This window comes from Mycteria americana, chromosome 25 (assembly GCF_035582795.1).
Source record: "Mycteria americana isolate JAX WOST 10 ecotype Jacksonville Zoo and Gardens chromosome 25, USCA_MyAme_1.0, whole genome shotgun sequence".
NCBI classification, from domain to species: domain Eukaryota; kingdom Metazoa; phylum Chordata; class Aves; order Ciconiiformes; family Ciconiidae; genus Mycteria; species Mycteria americana.
In genome coordinates, this window is record NC_134389.1 from 500,780 (window position 1) to 517,534 (window position 16,755).

A 16,755-nucleotide genomic window follows, 5' to 3' on the forward strand; every position below is an offset into this window, starting at 1 on the left:
GCTGAGCTGCGCCAAGGCCGTGCCGAGCCGTGCCAAGGCCGTGCCGAGCCCCAACAAGCCCTGCCGAGCCGTGCCAAGGCCGTGCCAAGCTGTGCCAAGCTGTGCCAAGGCCGTGCCGAGCCCCAACAAGCCCTGCCGAGCCGTGCCAAGGCCGTGCCGAGCTGTGCCAAGGCTGTGCCGAGCCCAAACAAGCCCTGCTGAGCTGCGCCAAGGCCGTGCCAAGCTGTGCCAAGGCCGTGCCGAGCCCAAACAAGCCCTGCTGAGCTGTGCCAAGGCCGTGCCGAGCCGTGCCAAGGCCGTGCCGAGCCCCAACAAGCCCTGCCGAGCCGTGCCAAGGCCGTGCCAAGGCTGTGCCAAGCTGTGCCAAGGCCTTGCCGAGCCCCAACAAGCCCTGCCGAGCCGTGCCAAGGCCGTGCCGAGCCATGCTGAGCTGTGCCAAGGCCGTGCCGAGCCCCAAGCAGCCCTGCCGAGCCCCCCCAAGCTCTGCCGATCTCTTGCCGTCCCTGCCAAACCCAGCCAGGGCCTGCCCGGCAGCACCCAGCAGTGGGATGCCAAGACCGTGCCGTGCCAAACTGTGCCATGGTGCCCCAAACCGCGCCAGGGCCGATCCCCCCATGCCTGGGGGATGCTTGGCCCCCGGGTGCCGGCCCAGCCTGGCGGGAGGTGCCGGGGGTGCCCCCACCCAGAGCTGCAGGGTCGCCGGCTGCACACCGGGGTCAAGCCCGGGGGTGTCGCAGCCCCCGTGCCCGTGCTGGGGGTCGGGCACTGTGGGGCGGGTGTCCCTGTGCCACGCCAGGCAGCCCGGGAGAGCCGGCTGCGTCCTCTGTGCCGGGCACTAATTGCCACATACCAGTGTGATGAGCTCAGCCGGCCTCAGGTTCACCGCCGGCCCAGCCCTGCCGGCCAGGGACACGCTCCAGCCCCGGGGTGGGGACACCCCGTCCCGGGGGGGTTTGGGGCAGCGGGATTTTCTGCAGCCTGGAGGGTGTCGATTCCTCGGGGCTGGCTGCCGGTGGCTGGGGAGCGGCAAACTTCGGTCACGCTCGGCCGCGGGAGCCAGCGCCTCCTCCCCCTGGGCTCCCCACGGCCCCCGAGCCCCCCACCAGCCGCTGCAGTGCCCACGGGGGAAACCGAGGCACAGGGTGGGGACGGTGGTTGACCTCAGCTCCGACACGCGTGTCCGGGAGGAGCTGAGGGCAGAACCGGTTGTGCCGGCCCGGTTTAGCCACAGCGGGGACGCTGTGGGTGCGGGGCCAGGGGCCGGGCACGCTGAGCCCGGCACGGCCCTGGGCGGGGGTGACGCAGAGACACAGCCAGTGCTGACTGGAGAGGGGACAGGGGTGTCCCTGGTGTCGTCACCGTGTCCATCCCCGCTGGCTCCATCCCCATTAAACGTCACCAGGGCGCAGGAAGGGAAACTGAGGCAGCAGGGACGGGGCTGGCCAGGTCCCCGGGCGCCGTCCCAGCCCCGCGCTGGCTCAGGGCTGGAGCCAGCTCGGCCCGGCTCGAGGCCACGGAGGGGAACTGCGGTAACCACCTGCCAATCAACGCAATGGAGCTAATTAGCAGTTGGCAAGACTCCCATCCTCGTTAATTAGCGATAACGAGGATTTATCTCCAGGCCAGATCCAGCGGAGCAGGGAAGGAGCTGTGTTCCCCGAGCTGGGCAGGAGCCTGGTGCCACACAGCCCGACGTGCCGGAGCCTGCGCCGTCCCTCCGGCCCCGGATGGACGAGGAGCTGCAGGCGTTAAAATGCTTGATTTTATTTAAAATAGCACTTGGAGAGGGAAAAGGGCAGCGGGGGGACAAAGGGCGGTTGCATATAAAAATAAACCAGGGTGGCCGGAGCCGTGGGTGTCCCCAGCCCCTCCGGCCCCACTCTCCCGCTGCCCCCGGGGGAGCCTGGTCCCCTGGGGCCGCGTCTTGGACCCCACGGCCACGGTGTCCCGGTGGGACCCGGTCACCAGGGGGGACACCGGCCACAGCGGGCAGCTCCCAGCCAGCAAAAAGCCACAGTGCAAACGCACCCTGAGACCCGTATGAGACAAAGAGGCGAGACAGCATCCGGGGGGCTTCCCCATCCCACCGCTTTTGGACCGGCACCTTCCTTCACGGCGCTGGTAGTAGAAGAGTTTCGGCATGGAGCAGCTGCATCCGCGGCCGGTCCCTTGCGCGGCTCTCGGGACGCGGCTCCTCTCCGGGGTGGAGCAGCCGGGGCGGCACAGGCGGGCGTCAGCAGGAGCTGGTCTGGAGGTTGGCCTCGTTGAGCAGCGAGGCGATGGAGGAGGGCCCGTAGGCGCTGTCGAACTCCTCATCCGAGCTGAGCTGGTCGTCTTGCAGGGAGGAATCGGCGGCCGAGCGGGCGGCTTTGCGCCTGGGGACGGAGAAGAGGGGTCAGCCCTCGCCCGGGGACGGGGCTGGGACCCCCTCCAGCCCGGCGTCCCCTACCAAGCCTCCTTCTCCAGCGCCTTGATGCGGTTCTGCAGCTGCTCGTTGAGCTCGTGCTGCTCCTCCAGCTCCCGCTGCGCCTTCTTGCGGGCGCCCTCCAGCCGCTCGATCTCCTCCTCCGCCTCGTCCACTTGACGCTTCAGGGCCTTCACCCGCAGGCTCAGCTGCGGGGAGACGGGGCAGTTCCCATGGGATTAGGACGGCCGGTGTAGGGCAAGCACCCGAGGGTCCCTTAGGTGGGTCCCGAAGCCGCTCGGCGTCTCCGAGGGCTCCCGTCCGCCACCCACCTGGTCCTTCTGGTCGCTGATGTGCTGCCGCTCGTCATCGATCTGGATGGTCAGCTCCTTCACCTTCCTCTCCAGCTTGCGGTTGGAGGACAGCAGGATGCTCTTCTCCCTACGGCGAAACGACGAGTCGTGGGCAAGCCGGGCTGGCACCCGGCGAGGGCGAAGGCACCCCTCGAGGCGGGGGTCTCCACGGCCGGTACCTCTCCTCCGCCTGCAGCTTGTCCTGCAGCTCCTCCACCCGCGCCTCCAGCTGCGAGACGTTGCTGCTGGGTTTCTGCAGCCCCTCCGAGCTGGCCAGGCGGCTCTTCAGCTCCTTGTTCTGCCGGAGAGAAAACCCCAAAGCCGTCCCCGTCACCCCCCGCGGGGCTCCCAGCCCGGGTGGGAAAGGCTCGGAGCCTCGCTTGCGTAAATCCCGGCAGTGAGTCAGGGCCCAGAAACCCTTCCCCAAGGAGCAGAGGTAACGAGCCGGGTTATGTAACGGCAATTAGCCGCGCCGGCACCAGCCGGGGCACGAGGCGAGACCAGAGGGGACAGCGATGCACCGGGGACCACCGGGAGCAAGAGCCCCCGCCAGCTCCGTGATGCTCGTCCCCCCTCAGCTCCCCAATTTCTGCTCTTAAGCACCCTCGTTGCCCAAAAAAATCCCCCAAAGCACCACAAAAACCAGCTCCTCTCCCCATCCCGCACAGCGGCATCGCCCCAGCCTCGTCAACCGGGCGGCGGTAACGATGGCGGCTGCCGCTGGGCCGGGCTGGGCCCTGCGGCGTCAGCGGGAGGAGCCCCGTGTTTTTCTTGGCAGCGGCAGCTCCGCACCGGGAACAAGAACAGCGCGGGGAGCGTAGTTCCCATCGATCCGTCTCGTTAAGAGCCAGCTCGGGGTTAGGTAACGAAGGGTTTGGAGTGCAAGCCCGGGCAGGCTGGTGGGGAGCCGCGAGGAAAGGGGGGATTCCCATGGGAATGCCACCCCGGGGCGGTGCCAGACGGCTCCGAGGACGCTCCGGCCAGGGATGGGGCGTGGGGAGGCTGGGACGGGCCCTATCCAGAGCAGGGAGGAGGAGGGGGAACGGTTTTACGGCAGAAAAAGCTCCTTGGGTGCTCCGGAGAGGAGCACCCCTCCCGGGACAAGGGGTCCGGCCGTCCCCGCGGCCGCGGGCTGGATCCCCTCCGCGGCTCAGCCTTACCTGCCTCTCCAGCGAGACCTTGTCACACTCCAGGTCCTGCCGGCTGGAGCGCTCCTGCAGCAGCTCTGCCCGCAGCTGGTCGATCTGGGGACAAGGACACGCGTTCGCTCGGCGAGAGGTCGGGGCCGCCACAACTTCTTCCCGTGACGCCGGTGCCGCAGAGCACGTGTAGACTCGGTGCACCCAACGGCCGCACGGTGGCCGTCCCACGGCACGCAGCCGCTATCGGCGACACCAAAAACCCCCGACGAGAGGATTTAGGTTCCTTCCTAAATTAGTGACTGCCGTTCTGGCGAGCAGCCCAGAGACAAGGGCTGCAATTTTCCGCTGGAGGGTGTAAACTGGTCGGACTGGGATTTGGGGACCCGGCTGTGCTCCCAGCTCCGCCCGGCACTGCGGGGCACGGCGGCACAGCCGTGCTGGGGGCAGGAATGGGTTTGATCCGCCGATGGAGCAAAACCAGAACTGCCCCAGGGGCCTCTTTCAGGCTGACCAAGGCGAAATACGCAGCTCTGTGCGGTATCTTAAAGCGAAGGAAATTGGAGTTTCTATAAAAAAATCGCTTGGATTTTATTCAAGCAGCCCCGAAAGCCGGCAGGGCCGCTTCTGAGCCGAACCCAGCTGTGGCTGCACGCGCATCCCTGCTCCGCGGCCCCTGTGCTTCAGACGCGTCCAGGATTCACCGGAAAAGTCTCCCCTGGGACGTGCCCATTTCCCAGATGGAAAAATGGGAAAACCACCCGTTGTACTGGCTCGCCGTAGCCCGCGGGGTGGGAATCCTCTTTCCAAGCCCCAGGCTGGATGCCGGCGGGGCAGGAGGGAGACGGGCTATAAGCAGAGGAGCTGCCGGTCCCGGGATCCTGGTGAAACCCAGCGCCACCGCATCCCGGGAGGCTCGGCAGGCAGCTCCCGCCCGCTCGCAGAGCTCAAACGCCGGCTCCGGCTTTGAAGGTAATAAGCAGGTGGGTGAAGAGGGAGGGGAGAGCCCGGAGAGCGGCGTAATTTAAGCCCCAACTTCCTGCGCAAACACAAACCTCACCCTGTAATTTCAGGGGATTTCTTTTTTTTTTTTTTTTTTTGCTCCAAGCTCGTGTAATTTCCATTCGCGCCCGAACCAGCTTTTCCGACACCGTCATCTCGACTGTATTTAGAGTGACGGCTCTGGGCTGCTCGCTAACGACTCATTAATGGGGTTTTAACTCCAGCGGCCAGTTTTACCCGAGGACCCGAGTTGTCCAGCGCTATTTGGCCGGAGGTGCGGGGGGCTCTGCCACGGCACCAGCCGGGTCCGGGGCGGCACCGCCTGCCCTACCTGGTCTCTGCTCCGGTTGACCCTCTCCGTCAGCAGCTCCACTGTGGTCCTCTCCTCGTCCAGCTCCACCTCCAGGTGCTTGGACTTTTCCTGCAAGGAGACGGGACCAGAGGGGTCGGCGCGGGCCTCGGGGTCCCCGCGGGCAGGGGGACAGGCGGCAGGAGGGGCGCGGGCCAGCCGGGGCCAGAGAGCTGGGATGCCGGGGGAAGGGGGTTTGCTCCCACAGCGCTTCCAGCCCAGCAAAGCCCAACCGGCCCGGGAGGCTCCGCCACAGCCCGGGAGGCAGGAGAAGGGAGGCGTTCGGATACGAGACCCGGCAGCTCGATGCTGCGCAGACCCCCGCGCGCCCACCGCCCCATCGGGGGAGAATAACCCGTGAAGCAACAGCCCGCGGCAAGCCAAGCCGCGGGGCAACGGCGGACAGAGCCGAAACGAAGCCGGCTGCGCTGGCAGTTAATAAATATTAATTTTAGCAATAGCACACCCCCCCCAGCGCTGCCAGGCTGCGGAACTCCTCTTTCACGGCGGCCGTGGGACGGAGGATGGCTGGGCGAGCTCTGCCCCTTGCTGTTAGCACACAGCACTGCAGGAACGGGGCGAGCGGTTTCGGGGTGCCACGCAACGCTCCCCACCTCCAGCGCCTTGATGTGCCGCGAGCGATCGTCCTGGGAGCGCTTCTTGGTCTCCATCTCCTGCTCGAGGTTGCGCAGGCGCTGGAGCAGCACCTCCTTATCCAGCAGCGCGCTCTCCCGCTCCGCCTGGCTGTCCTGCAGCGCTTGCTTCAGCCGGGCGACCTGCGGCGCCGAGGGAAGAGGCGTCCCCACGTGAGACGTGTCCCCGGGCTCCCCGCGGAGGGACGGAGCGGGCAGCGTGGGGACCCACGACCCGCCGGCCCTCGCCGTACCTCGTCCTGCAGCCGCCCCATGCTGAACTGCATCTTTTCCACCTCGGCGCCCCGATCCTTGGCTTGTTTTTGGGAGTCCGTGATCTCCTTCCGCGACTTCTCCTTGAACTCCTCCAGCTGCGACTTCAGCACGGCCAGCGAGCTGTGCGACTCCTCCGTCATCTGCTCCAGCTGCGGCAGAGCGGGGACGGGTCAGGAGCTGGGGACCGGCCTGCGCGCCCTGTCCTGAGCTGATGGGACTCGAGATGGGAGAAGATACCCGTGGGCATGGGGCTGGGGGGACGTTTCTGCCCCGGGGGGCTCAGGAGCGTCACGGCGAGGGGCGCAAGCCCTGCCAGAGCAGCCCGGATGACGCCGGGCTCCGAGCAGGCGCTGGGCTCTTGCAGGAGCCGCCTGGGGAAGGGTAGGGGACAACGCGGCCCTGGGACACCAGGGGATGCTGATTCCTGGGGACAGCGTGGTTTTACGGAGCCTCCCGGGACGCCGGGGAAGGATCGGTCCCAGCTGGCTCTGCAGGGAAACCGGATCCGTGCCCGAAGCCCTGCATCCCTCCCCTGACCCAGCGAGGCGAGATCTCCATCCCGTGCACAGAGACCGGGCGTCACGGCACACGATGCCCCGTGGGACGGGGGTCCTGGGGGTGCAAGCAGCCCCAGAGGCACCCGGGCGCCCCAACCTCTTTGTTCAGCTTCTCCGTGGTGCGATCGAGCAGGCGCTTCTGCTCCTCCAGCTCGCTCTTGGCACGCTTGAGCTGCTCCTTCTGCCGCTGCTCGTCCTGGTAGGACGCGCTCAGCTCCTGGTGCTCCTGGGTCAGCCGGGCCAGGCCCCGCTGTGCCTCCTCCAGCCGGGTCTCCAGCGACCGCTTGGCCATCAGCAGCTCCTGCTCCCGCTCCGTGGCTTCGCCCAGCGACTCCTCCATCTGCCTGCGCTCTGCCTGCAAGGAGGGAGCTCTTCAAACTCCTTCCCACGGCAGGGGAGCAGCTCAGGGAAGCTCAAGGAACGGCTGCAGCCCTGGTACCTCCAGTTTGGTGACCTTCTCCTTCAGCCGCGCCTGGGAGCCCTCCCAGTTCTCGCCCAAGCGCTCGTACTCCTTCAGCTGCGTCTCCATCCCGAGGACCTTCCTCCTCAGGTCATCGTTCTGCTCCTGCAGCTCCCGCAGGCTGGACTCCACCGTCTTCCTCGCCCGCTCTGACGTCTCCCGCGCGCTCTCCAGGGATGCCTTTGCCTGCAACGCAGCCACGTGGGGGGGACCCGGGACCAGCCGCTGAGCCGGGGGGGTTTTGGGGGGCAATTTGGGCTTGTATCCATTGGGAGGAGCCCACGGCGGGTGGATCCGGGGCTGCGGGTTTGCCTCATCGCCCCATGGCTGTGAAATTTGGGGCTCGCGAGAAGGTGCGAGGGCAGCCCACGGTGGGGATCGCTCCTCGGCTCGTGGCTGGGCGGGGGCAAACCCCTTTCTCCAGTGCTCACCTTGGTGGCCTCGTCCCGCTCCTCCTGGAGCTGCTGCAGGTCCCTGCGGTACCGCTCCAGCTCCTCGTCGCGGCTGGACGTCTCCTCCCGCATGGTGCCCTTCAGCGCCGCCAGCTCCCGCTCCCGCTGCCGCAGCAGCTCCTCCTGGCTCTGCTTCTCCGCCGCCAGCTCCCGCTGCGCCTCCCGCGCCTGCCGCAGCTCCTGGGACGAAGGGGACGGCGGTCGGGGACCCTTGGCGCTGGACGCGGTGCCCGGCGCCGCGCGTGCCTCCTCCCTCGTCACCCACCTTCCTGAGTGCCTCCAGCTCGCCGGGGTCCAGCGCGCTGCTCCGCGCCTGGTCCGCCTCCTCCCGGGCGGCTGCGAAGCGCTCCCGCAGCTCCCGCAGCTCCTCCTCAAACTCCTCCCGCTCCAGCTTCACCTGCAGCAGCCTGGAGAGGGGCAGGATGAGGCCACCCGAACCCATCCCTGCGCCCTCGTGCCCCGCAGCCCCGTTCCCAGGTCCCGGAGTGCCCAGAGAGCGGCACCCGGCTCGGCCGCCGCCTTCCTCCCCATGTGCCCGGGGGAGGAGGAGGAGAACCAGCCCCGTCCCAGCTCCCGGCCCATTTTAATGGGGTTTGGAGGAAAGATGCTGGATGGGCACGAGCAGCCGGACCTCCCCGAAAGCTGCTCGCGCCTCTGGCTCAGCCGCAGCCCCGGCACTTACTCCTGCTTGGTGTTGCGGAGCTCGTCCTTGTTCTTCTGGAACATGTCCCGCCAGTGCCCCGTCTCCTCCGCGCTCTCCTCCAGCTCCCGCTGCAGGTTCCTCACCACGGCGTTGATCTTCTGCCTCTCCGACTCCAGGCTGGCCTGATCCTGGATCGAAGCATCGAGCGCTCACCCACAGAGCAGCATCCTCACGGGATGCTCCAAGGGTGTTGAGGTCCTGCCCCGGTTAATGCCCCCCGAACCAGCCCAGGGAACCCACGCAGGGGCCCGGGGAGCCCCCACACTGCCGCAACCGGCTCCGCTCACCCCCCAGCATCTCCGCCCGAGAGCCGGGGCGGACGGATGCTCCGATGGGGCGAGCGTGGGGCAGGACACAAACCCCATTTCCAGCTCAGAACCATTTAAAGGGGGAATTCAAGGACACCAACCCCAAGCAAAGACCCTTCCCAGCCGCAGCCAGCAAGGCCCCGTCCCCCGTCCCTCCCCAGCGGCCCTCCTCACGGCCGGACCTGCGAGATGTCCTCCATGCTGCGCCGCAGCTGGTCCATGTCGCTCTGGTACTGCTGCCGGACGCGGTCGAGCTCCTTGTCGTGGCTGGCCACCTCCTCCTTGAGGGCTCCCTTCAGTGCCGTCAGCTCCCGCTCCCGCAGCCGCAGCTGCTCCTCCTGCCGCTGTTTGGAGCTCAGGGCCTCCTCCAGCTCCTCCCTGGCCTCCAGCAGCTCCTGGGCGAAGGGGACGGCCGGGCTCGGTGCCAGCGAAGCGGCAGGGGGGGGACGCTCACGCCCTGGTGCCACCGTCGCCGTACCTTGTACAAGGCTTCGCTGTCCGGGGGCGTGCCGGAGCCCTTGCGCAGGCGGTCGAGCTCTCGGTGCATCGCCAGCAGCTGCTCCTCGCAGTCGCCCAGCCGGGTCTCCGCCTGCTCCTTGGCCGTTTTCACCTCGCTCAGCCTGGAGGGCGGTGCGGGGCCCTTCACAGCCTGGCAGGGACCCGCTCTCTGCTCGAGACCCCGGCCGCATCTGCGCCCTGAAGGGCCGGGGCTGCAGCACCCACCCGCGAGCATCTACCCCGGCGGGCGGCTCGACCTGGCACGGCAAAGGGGACGGGGACAGCGGGGGCGACAGCCACCCACCCCGCGCTCCCCCAGCCCCCTTTGCATCTCCAGATGCCCCCCCCGCCCTCCGTCAGCATCCCCACACCGGGGACGGACGAATGTCCCCAGCCCTGGCGCGTTCCGCAGCACGGCCGCAGCCCCCGGGAGCAGCTCCTACTCTTGCGAACTCCTCTGCAGCTCCTGGGTTTTCTTCTCCAGGGCCCCCCGCAGACGCTGGCCCTCCCCTTCGGCCTCCTGCAGCCGGGCTTCCAGGGCCCGAGCGGAGCCGCTCCTCCCCGGCTCCCTGGTCAGCTCCAGCTTCTGGCGGAGCTGCAGGCGAGGGGACAGGGGTTAGGTCCCCTCCTGGGGGCAGAGCCGCCAGCGACCTCGGCGATGCTCCCCGTCCCCCTCCCCAGCATCCTCCCCAGCTCCGGCGGGGACGGGAAGGACGTCTGCACCCCAGCATCCCCGAGAGACCCCAGCGGGGCGTAAAACAGACCGGGAGAAAACTCGGGTCTCGCCTGGGCCCCCGAGCCCAAGTGAAGGGGGCTCAGAGCAGGGGCATAAACTGCGACCTGGCGTCCCCCAAACCCCCCTAACCTTCTGCCTGGCTTCACCTTGGTCTCCTCGTCGAGCTTCTCCTGCAGCTCCTCCACCTTCCTGGCCAGCTCTCTGTGCTGGGGCTGGGAACACGCCGTGTCCTTGGCAGGCACCTGGAGACCCCCCCCGGGCTCACTCGCTGGGTTCGGGACATCGCAACCCCCACCCCGGGGCCATGGCTCGGTCCCCAGCCACCGCCTGTCAGCCGCGTGTCACCGGGGTCCCACCCCGGCGTGCCGGGACACGGTGCCGGCAAGGCAGGAGCCCCCGGGGGGGCTTGGGGACCGGTCTCCCCCCAAGCAGGAGCAGCACCAGGATGGCCCCGACTCACCGCCAGCTCCTGCATCTTCTCAAGCAGCCGGGCAGTTTTCCTCTTCAGCGAGATTTCGCTCTCGCTGCTCCTGCGGGCGTCAGAAGAGTTTGGGGAGGGGGGGACGGAGCGGGGGGACGGCCGAGCCCGGGGTGCGGGAACACCCCCAGCGCTTTGCCGCTCGCTCCCCCAAAATCCCGGGCACCAGCTGGCTACGGGGGCACCCCCGCTCCCAAACCGCCCCGCGGCATCCCAGCCGCAGCCACCGGGGCTTTGGGAACGGGGCAGGGAGCAACAGGGGCTCGGGGGGGGGCTTTGGGGGGCTCACCCCTCCTTCAGGATGCCGTAGATGAGCTCCTTGGGGTGCTCGCCGCTGCCGGGCTGGGAAACCTCCCGCTGGTCCCGCAGCAGGTCCGGGGTGCATTTGAGCTGCCGCGAGGGATAAAAAAGCTCAGCTCCAGCAAGGACACGAGTCCCCCCACCGCCCCAGGTCCCGCCGCTCCGGGGGACGCCGGTGCTCGCCTTGGTGCCAGGGCGGGTCTCGCCCTCGGTTAAGGAGCCTGTGACCCTTGTGATCCCAGCAGGATCCGGCCCCCCCGGTACCTGCAGCTCCGCCTGGGCTTTGCTCTGCAGCCGCTCAGTCGTGGGGTCCTCCACACCCCGGTTCAGCCGCTGGCTCCTCGTCCCCCTGTCCTCCATCCCTCCGGCTCTGCTCGGGCGGCTCAGGCTGCCGGCGGGCACCGAGGGCTGCGGACGAACGCCGCTGGCCCGGCGCTGGGCACCGCTCAGCTCCCCGGCATCCGGCACGTCGCGGTGGGAGACGCGGCCGTCCAGGCTCTGCGAGCGTTTCCTCTCCTCTGAGGGGATCCGGCCCCTCCTGGCCGCCCGGCCTCGCTGCTGCATCTTCCCGTCGAATTTGCTGATGAGCGAATCCACCGAGGAGAGGGGTTTGGTGTCCACGTCGCTGCCACCGGCATCCACCGCGGCCTCCGTGTCCGAGCAGGGGTCCTGGGCCACGGCCCTTGAGCCGGAGGCTTTGCTCCGCTCCGGTGCAATGTTCAACATGCTGCTGCTTTTGCCGTCAGCCAGAGCCCGGTGCTGCCGGCTGCCGCTGGCCTGGGGAGCGCTGGTGGCAAAGGGCTCGACCGTGGTGGCACCGAGCAGATCCCCGTGGGACTGCGTCCTCCGCAGCTCCTCCCCGAGCGGCCGCTTGCCCGGTGGAGGTTTGGGCTCGTGACGGGCGGTCGCCGAGACGCCACTCGCCTCCTCGTCCGAGGTGCTGTAGGACGAGCCGTGCCGGGGCTGCCGCCCAGCGTAGGGGTTTTCCGGCAGGTCTGAGTCGGAGCTGACGGAGCCGGAGGGCTGGGGGCCGGCGGGGGGGGTCGGGTAGGAGCCCTCGCTCTTGATCTGCACCCCGAAGGAGTCGCTGCCCTTCTCGCCGCTGTTGAGGACGACGAAGGGCTGCCCGGCGATGCCCTGCACCCGCACCGCCACCCCGTAGGAGCCGGGCTTGCCCCGCGCCTTGGGGGGTCTCCGGGGCTCCTGCAGGTCGTTGATGAAGCGGATCTGGACGCCGTAGTCCACGGGGTTCTGCTTCTCCGCCATGGCCGCGCTCGCAGGCCACTCCATCCCCGGGGCTCAGCACAGCGGTCCTGGGGGGAGAGAGGGGGCAGAGTCACCCTCGGATCGGAGACGGCGCTCGGCGAGGGTCCGGCAGCGCTTTCCCGCAAGGACGAGTGCCAGAGGACACCCGGTGCCAGCACTGCAGCGTCCCCAGGACAGGACGGGGACAAGGCTTGCTGTGCCGGCACCGGCATCGCCCGGCCGCTCCCGGGGGAGGCTGGGGAGCGCAGGGAGAGCCAAACCCCCCCACCCCACGCGCAGCATCGGCGGCCGGACCCTCACCACGTCTCCTCCCGCTCGCCCTTGGTGGCAGGACCCCGGGGACGCGGAGGGGAGGCAGAGATCCCAGCTGGGCTCCGCAGCCGGGCTCCGCTCCCGCTGCCTCCCGGCTGCCTGCGGAACGCCGCAGCCTCGCTGCAGCCGGAGCTCCGGCGTCCCTCAGCGTCACCCCCAGCGCCCACTGTCCCCGCGGCCGGGGCAGCCGCCCGGGTCCCGTGGGGAGGGGACAGATATGAGCAGTGACATATTGGGAACAGCGTGATGTAACCCTCCCCCTCGTCCCGGCGGCACCCAGGGCGATGCCAGCCGGCAGGAGACCGGCAGGAGCGGAGGACACGGAGGGAGCTGAGCTCCCGTATAGGCACCTGGGGGGTTTAAGTGATGGAAAAGCCCCAGATCAGCGCCTGAGCCCCACGGCATTCTGTTGTCACCCCCCCGAGCACCGGGAGCAGCAGCGGCTCCTTTCTCTGCTGTAAATAAACTGGATGCCGGGAGCGATGCGAGGTGCCGAGCGCTCAGCTTGCACCCACGTCCCCGGAGGGTGTCCCTGGGGGACCCCGGGACACAAGGGGACCCCGATCCAGGCAGGGGGATGCTTAAACACATCCCGTGCGTGGAGAATAACAAAAAAGCAACCCCCAAACCACAGGCTTTCAGCTCAGGTCCGGACATCGCCCCCAAAGCTGCCCCAGCCCGGAGCGGGGGGCAGGCAGGGACAGAGCACGGATGCGGATGGAGCAGCGGGACGCCCAGCGCAGCTGGGCCCTCCCACGTCCTCGCGTCAACCCCGAGCCCGCATCTCCTCCCGTGTCCATCCCGGGGAAGAAGCCGGAGCCGGAGCCCTGCTGCCACGGGACCCAGCTTTCCGCAGAGGGACGGAAGGCGCCGGCGATGCGGGGCCCGCAGCAGCAGCGTGGGCCGGAGGCAGCAGCGGGTGCCGGGCAGACGCTGCCGGGCAGTGCCAGGAAGGACGAGCCGTTTGCTTCCCCGGCCCTGCCAGCTCCCCGCCGCTGCCGTCTGCTCCCGTCCCCCGGCCAAACTCGGCGGGGGCGGCTCCTGCGGCTCCCCCGTTTTGCCGGAGTCACAACGAGCCCTTCGGGTCCCCTGCGTCCCTCCCCAGACCCCGCAGCGAGGGCAGCAACCAGGAGCTGCAGGGCAGCAGCAGGCGAGGGACCGGCTATTGGTTTCACAGGCGAAGGAGCCCAGGAGCCGGCACAGGGGATGGGAGAAGAGCCCCCACCTCATGAGCTCGTTATCCCTGCACGGTGCACAGCTAACGAGATCAGCAACAGATACCAGCCTCTATAAATACACCCTGAGCCCAGCGCCCGCAGCGAGAGCTCCTAAAGCAAATCCCATCAGTCCCATCCCTCCGGCGCCGCAGCATCCCCCGCGAGCCGTGGGGACGGCAGGTCTGGGAGGAGCAGGACGGCCACCAACCCGCAGCGGCAAACCGAGGAGAGGGAACCAGCTTCGGCAGCAAAATTCAGAATTTTCCACGGCTGCCAGCGTCCAAAGTGCGGCTGGTGACGGGGCACGGCCCAGGCAGGGAGAGGGCTCGGCCCCGGCTGCTATCGGGGCAGGATCCGTGAGCCCTGGGTGCAGCACCCGCCTTGGGAAGACCTTTGGATGGGCGGCAAGGGGCGGTGCGGCATCACGGCGGTACGGCATCCTCCCATGGCGTTGCCAGTGGGGCAGGAGCTCACCGAGCAAAACGCCGGCTGTGCCAGCATCACCGCCACCGGCAAAGGACGCGGCTCTGCTCCACTGCCCGCCCCCGCCCTGGCACAAGCGGGAACCAGGTGGCAGATAACCGCGGGGGTCGGATGCGGTTGGGGATGTCGCCGGGCTCAAACCCAGGCGGCACAGGACCGGACCCGGCAGAGGAGCATTTGCTCTTTCCAAGGGAGCACCGGCTCGAGGTGCACGGCTTTGCTCCCGGCTTTGGGAGGCTCCGGCAGCGCGGGCCGGGCGTTTGGGGAGCCGGGAGGAAGCAGGTGAGCCAGGCCTGGCCAGTAATCTCCCAGGAATGCCTCCCTCCTCCTGGAAGGGCTCCAGCTTGCAGATAAAGGGCTGGAGCCGGATCGCATTCCTGTGTGGGAGAGCAACACCCAGCCCCAGGCTGGAAACACAGCCCCAGGAGGAGATTTCACTGGAAACCGCAGGGAAGGAGCCTGGAAGCAGGAGGGATGGAGAATCAGGGCTAAAAATAGGCTGGTTATTGTCCCCGGGGCGTGCGTTGTGCCCCAACACACCTTAACCCTGCCGCAGGTCAGGCCGGCACCGATGACGGCACAGAGCAGCGGGGGTCCTGCGCCCGGCCAAGGCGAGAGCCGAGCTGGCAGGAGCGAGCAGGCAGCGAACCGGCAGGAGAGGTCTCTTGCTGGCGGTCACGCACCTCTGGCATCACGCTGCCGGCCGGCAGCGCCGGGGATGGCGGGTGGCCAGCTCCGCTCGCCCGGATCGGCGGCACAATAAGCCCTTTGTGCCGACGACGTTAACCCAGAAAGTTGTTTTGCAATTTGCAGGCGGTGCTGGAAAAGGGCTCCTACGCCGAGCGGGGCTCTGTGCTCCCGCGGCTCGCCCCGGCTCCCCACTCCCGTCCAGCACCGAAAACACTTGGGTGGGAAAGGCGATGGCTGCCAGGTCGGGCTGATCCTCCTCCATCAAGGTCAGCCAGGTAATTCGACCGCGGGCGGTCGCGCACCAGGACCCCGGCGAGGAGCCGGCACCGCTTAGCGGTGAAGCCGGAGCCCATCTCCGAGCCACCTCGGTCCAAACCGAGCAGGTCGGGTCGGGCGGCTGCTGCACCCCCCGAGCGCAGCGAGCAAAAGCTGTCGGACTGTCCCAAAGCACTTCGCGTCCAGGCTGACATCGCGGGGCAGGGGCTAGCAGAGAGGCACAAACCCGGCATTTCTCCCCCGTCACCTGTTTCTTGGCTCCCGGCACGGCTTAGGCTATTTCCACCGAGGGTTTCCCCAAAGCTTTGCTCACCTGCAAGGCTGCTTGCTCAACCGTGTTTGTACACAGCCCTGGTTTTGCTCGGGGCCAAAGTCCGGGGCTGATTTCGGGCGCAGGCAGCACACGCCGTGCCTGCGCCCTGCCTGTCACCGGGCCAGCCCGCACCAACACCGGCAGAGACCGGCTATTCCTGCTCTCCCGCAAACTCCAGAGCCCGAAACCCCGATAAATCCTCGGCCGAGCACGTGAACCGTGAGCTGCCGGCTGGGTCGGAGGAACCCGAAACCAGGGCACATGCGGCTGCGTCACGCGACAGAGACGGGCTCATCGTGACGCTGGCCGGCATCGCGCCGGGGGCTGGAAGGGGGATGTCCGGACGTCTGCGGGGGATAAGGGTCGCCCCGCAGGCGATGTCCCCTGGGGCTCCCACGGGAGCTGATAAGAACCAAATTCCTTCGCATCCCAACCCAGCCGCAGGCAGAGCCCTCAGGTTAATCATCAACCCAGGTACTGGAAAATCCCGTTCCCTGCCTCTCCCAGGGCCCCGTTTTGGAAACCAAAAGCCCCGTCCCCTCCTGCGGGACCCTGCAGCCCAAGGCCGTAGGGTCAGACCCATAACCAAACCAAGCTCTCCGTCGTCGCTGCGGCACCCCGAGACCACCGGCGCGGCACAAGCCAGGCCGTAAGGTGTTTACCGCGGCACTGATCGGATCAGTTTGCTGGTTTCCAAGCAAGTCGTGCCTTTGAAACCAGAATTATTTTGATCCGCGCGCTCGTGGGGATAAATATTTCCCGGGAGACACTGGCAGGGAGTGAGGAAGAGCCCCAGGGGCATAACGTGGATCCGCACAAGCCAGCGAGTCCCCAGTGCTGCAGGGTTCGGGTGCTCTGGTTTCACCCCGAACCAGGGACCCCCGTCTCCCCCCCCCCATCGGCGCGATCCCCAGGGCAGATCGGGCAGCACGAACACAAGACCCAGCGTGCAAACACACAGACGTCACGCTAACCCGGGGCAAAACCCGGGGCAAAACCCGGGGCAAAACCCGGGGCAGCGCCCTCGGAGGCGATGCTGCAGCTCCCACCCCCAAAAAAGAAGATGCTGAGGGGAGACGCTGCGAGTTCCGCAGCCACGACGCAGCGGGCGAGGGGCTCTGCTGGCAAACGGCACCTTATCTCCGGGGATGGAGATGGAAACCCAGCCGGACTCCAAACCAGCTCGACTGGTCGGGGTGGTGGGAGAGGAAAGCCAGCCCGGAGCAAGCCGCAAACACCCTCCCAAACAAAAGCTTGCGACAGCGGGCAGCGGACGGGGACGGGGTTAGCGCGACCCACACGCGGGGGACCTCCGGACGCAAATACGTCTCGAGGCGGCGAATAAGTCAGATGGCAGCGGGGAAGACACCCAAGCCCTAGATTTTTCTTTCTTATTTAAACAGGCTGCTAAAAATACCGCCCCGGGAGCCTGGCGAAGTAGGGCAGCTCCACGCATTAAAGCTTCAGGAGGCGCCGCGTTGCGAGGGGCAGGGCCCGGCCCGCAGCACCCGCATCGCTTCCGCACCCCTGTGAAGCCTCCCGGGCGCCCGC

General features: G+C 68.0%; 1 protein-coding gene across 1 annotated transcript; it reads right to left on the reverse strand.

Moving 5' to 3' along the window:
- Positions 1-1,761: 1,761 nt before the first annotated feature.
- On the reverse strand, positions 1,762-11,955 carry CGN (cingulin). The gene is made up of 20 exons (XM_075524688.1): positions 10,912-11,955; positions 10,637-10,737; positions 10,330-10,399; positions 10,016-10,111; positions 9,577-9,728; positions 9,114-9,255; positions 8,818-9,030; positions 8,307-8,455; positions 7,890-8,031; positions 7,604-7,804; positions 7,152-7,358; positions 6,810-7,067; positions 6,134-6,304; positions 5,862-6,023; positions 5,230-5,319; positions 3,918-4,001; positions 2,937-3,055; positions 2,737-2,845; positions 2,450-2,613; positions 1,762-2,375 (listed from the first exon to the last, which is right to left on the reverse strand). Exons 1-20 carry the CDS (start codon positions 11,935-11,937, stop codon positions 2,234-2,236), a joined length of 3,798 nt encoding a protein of 1,265 aa, XP_075380803.1. The 5' UTR covers positions 11,938-11,955; the 3' UTR covers positions 1,762-2,233.
- Between the last annotated feature and the right edge of the window lie 4,800 nt (positions 11,956-16,755).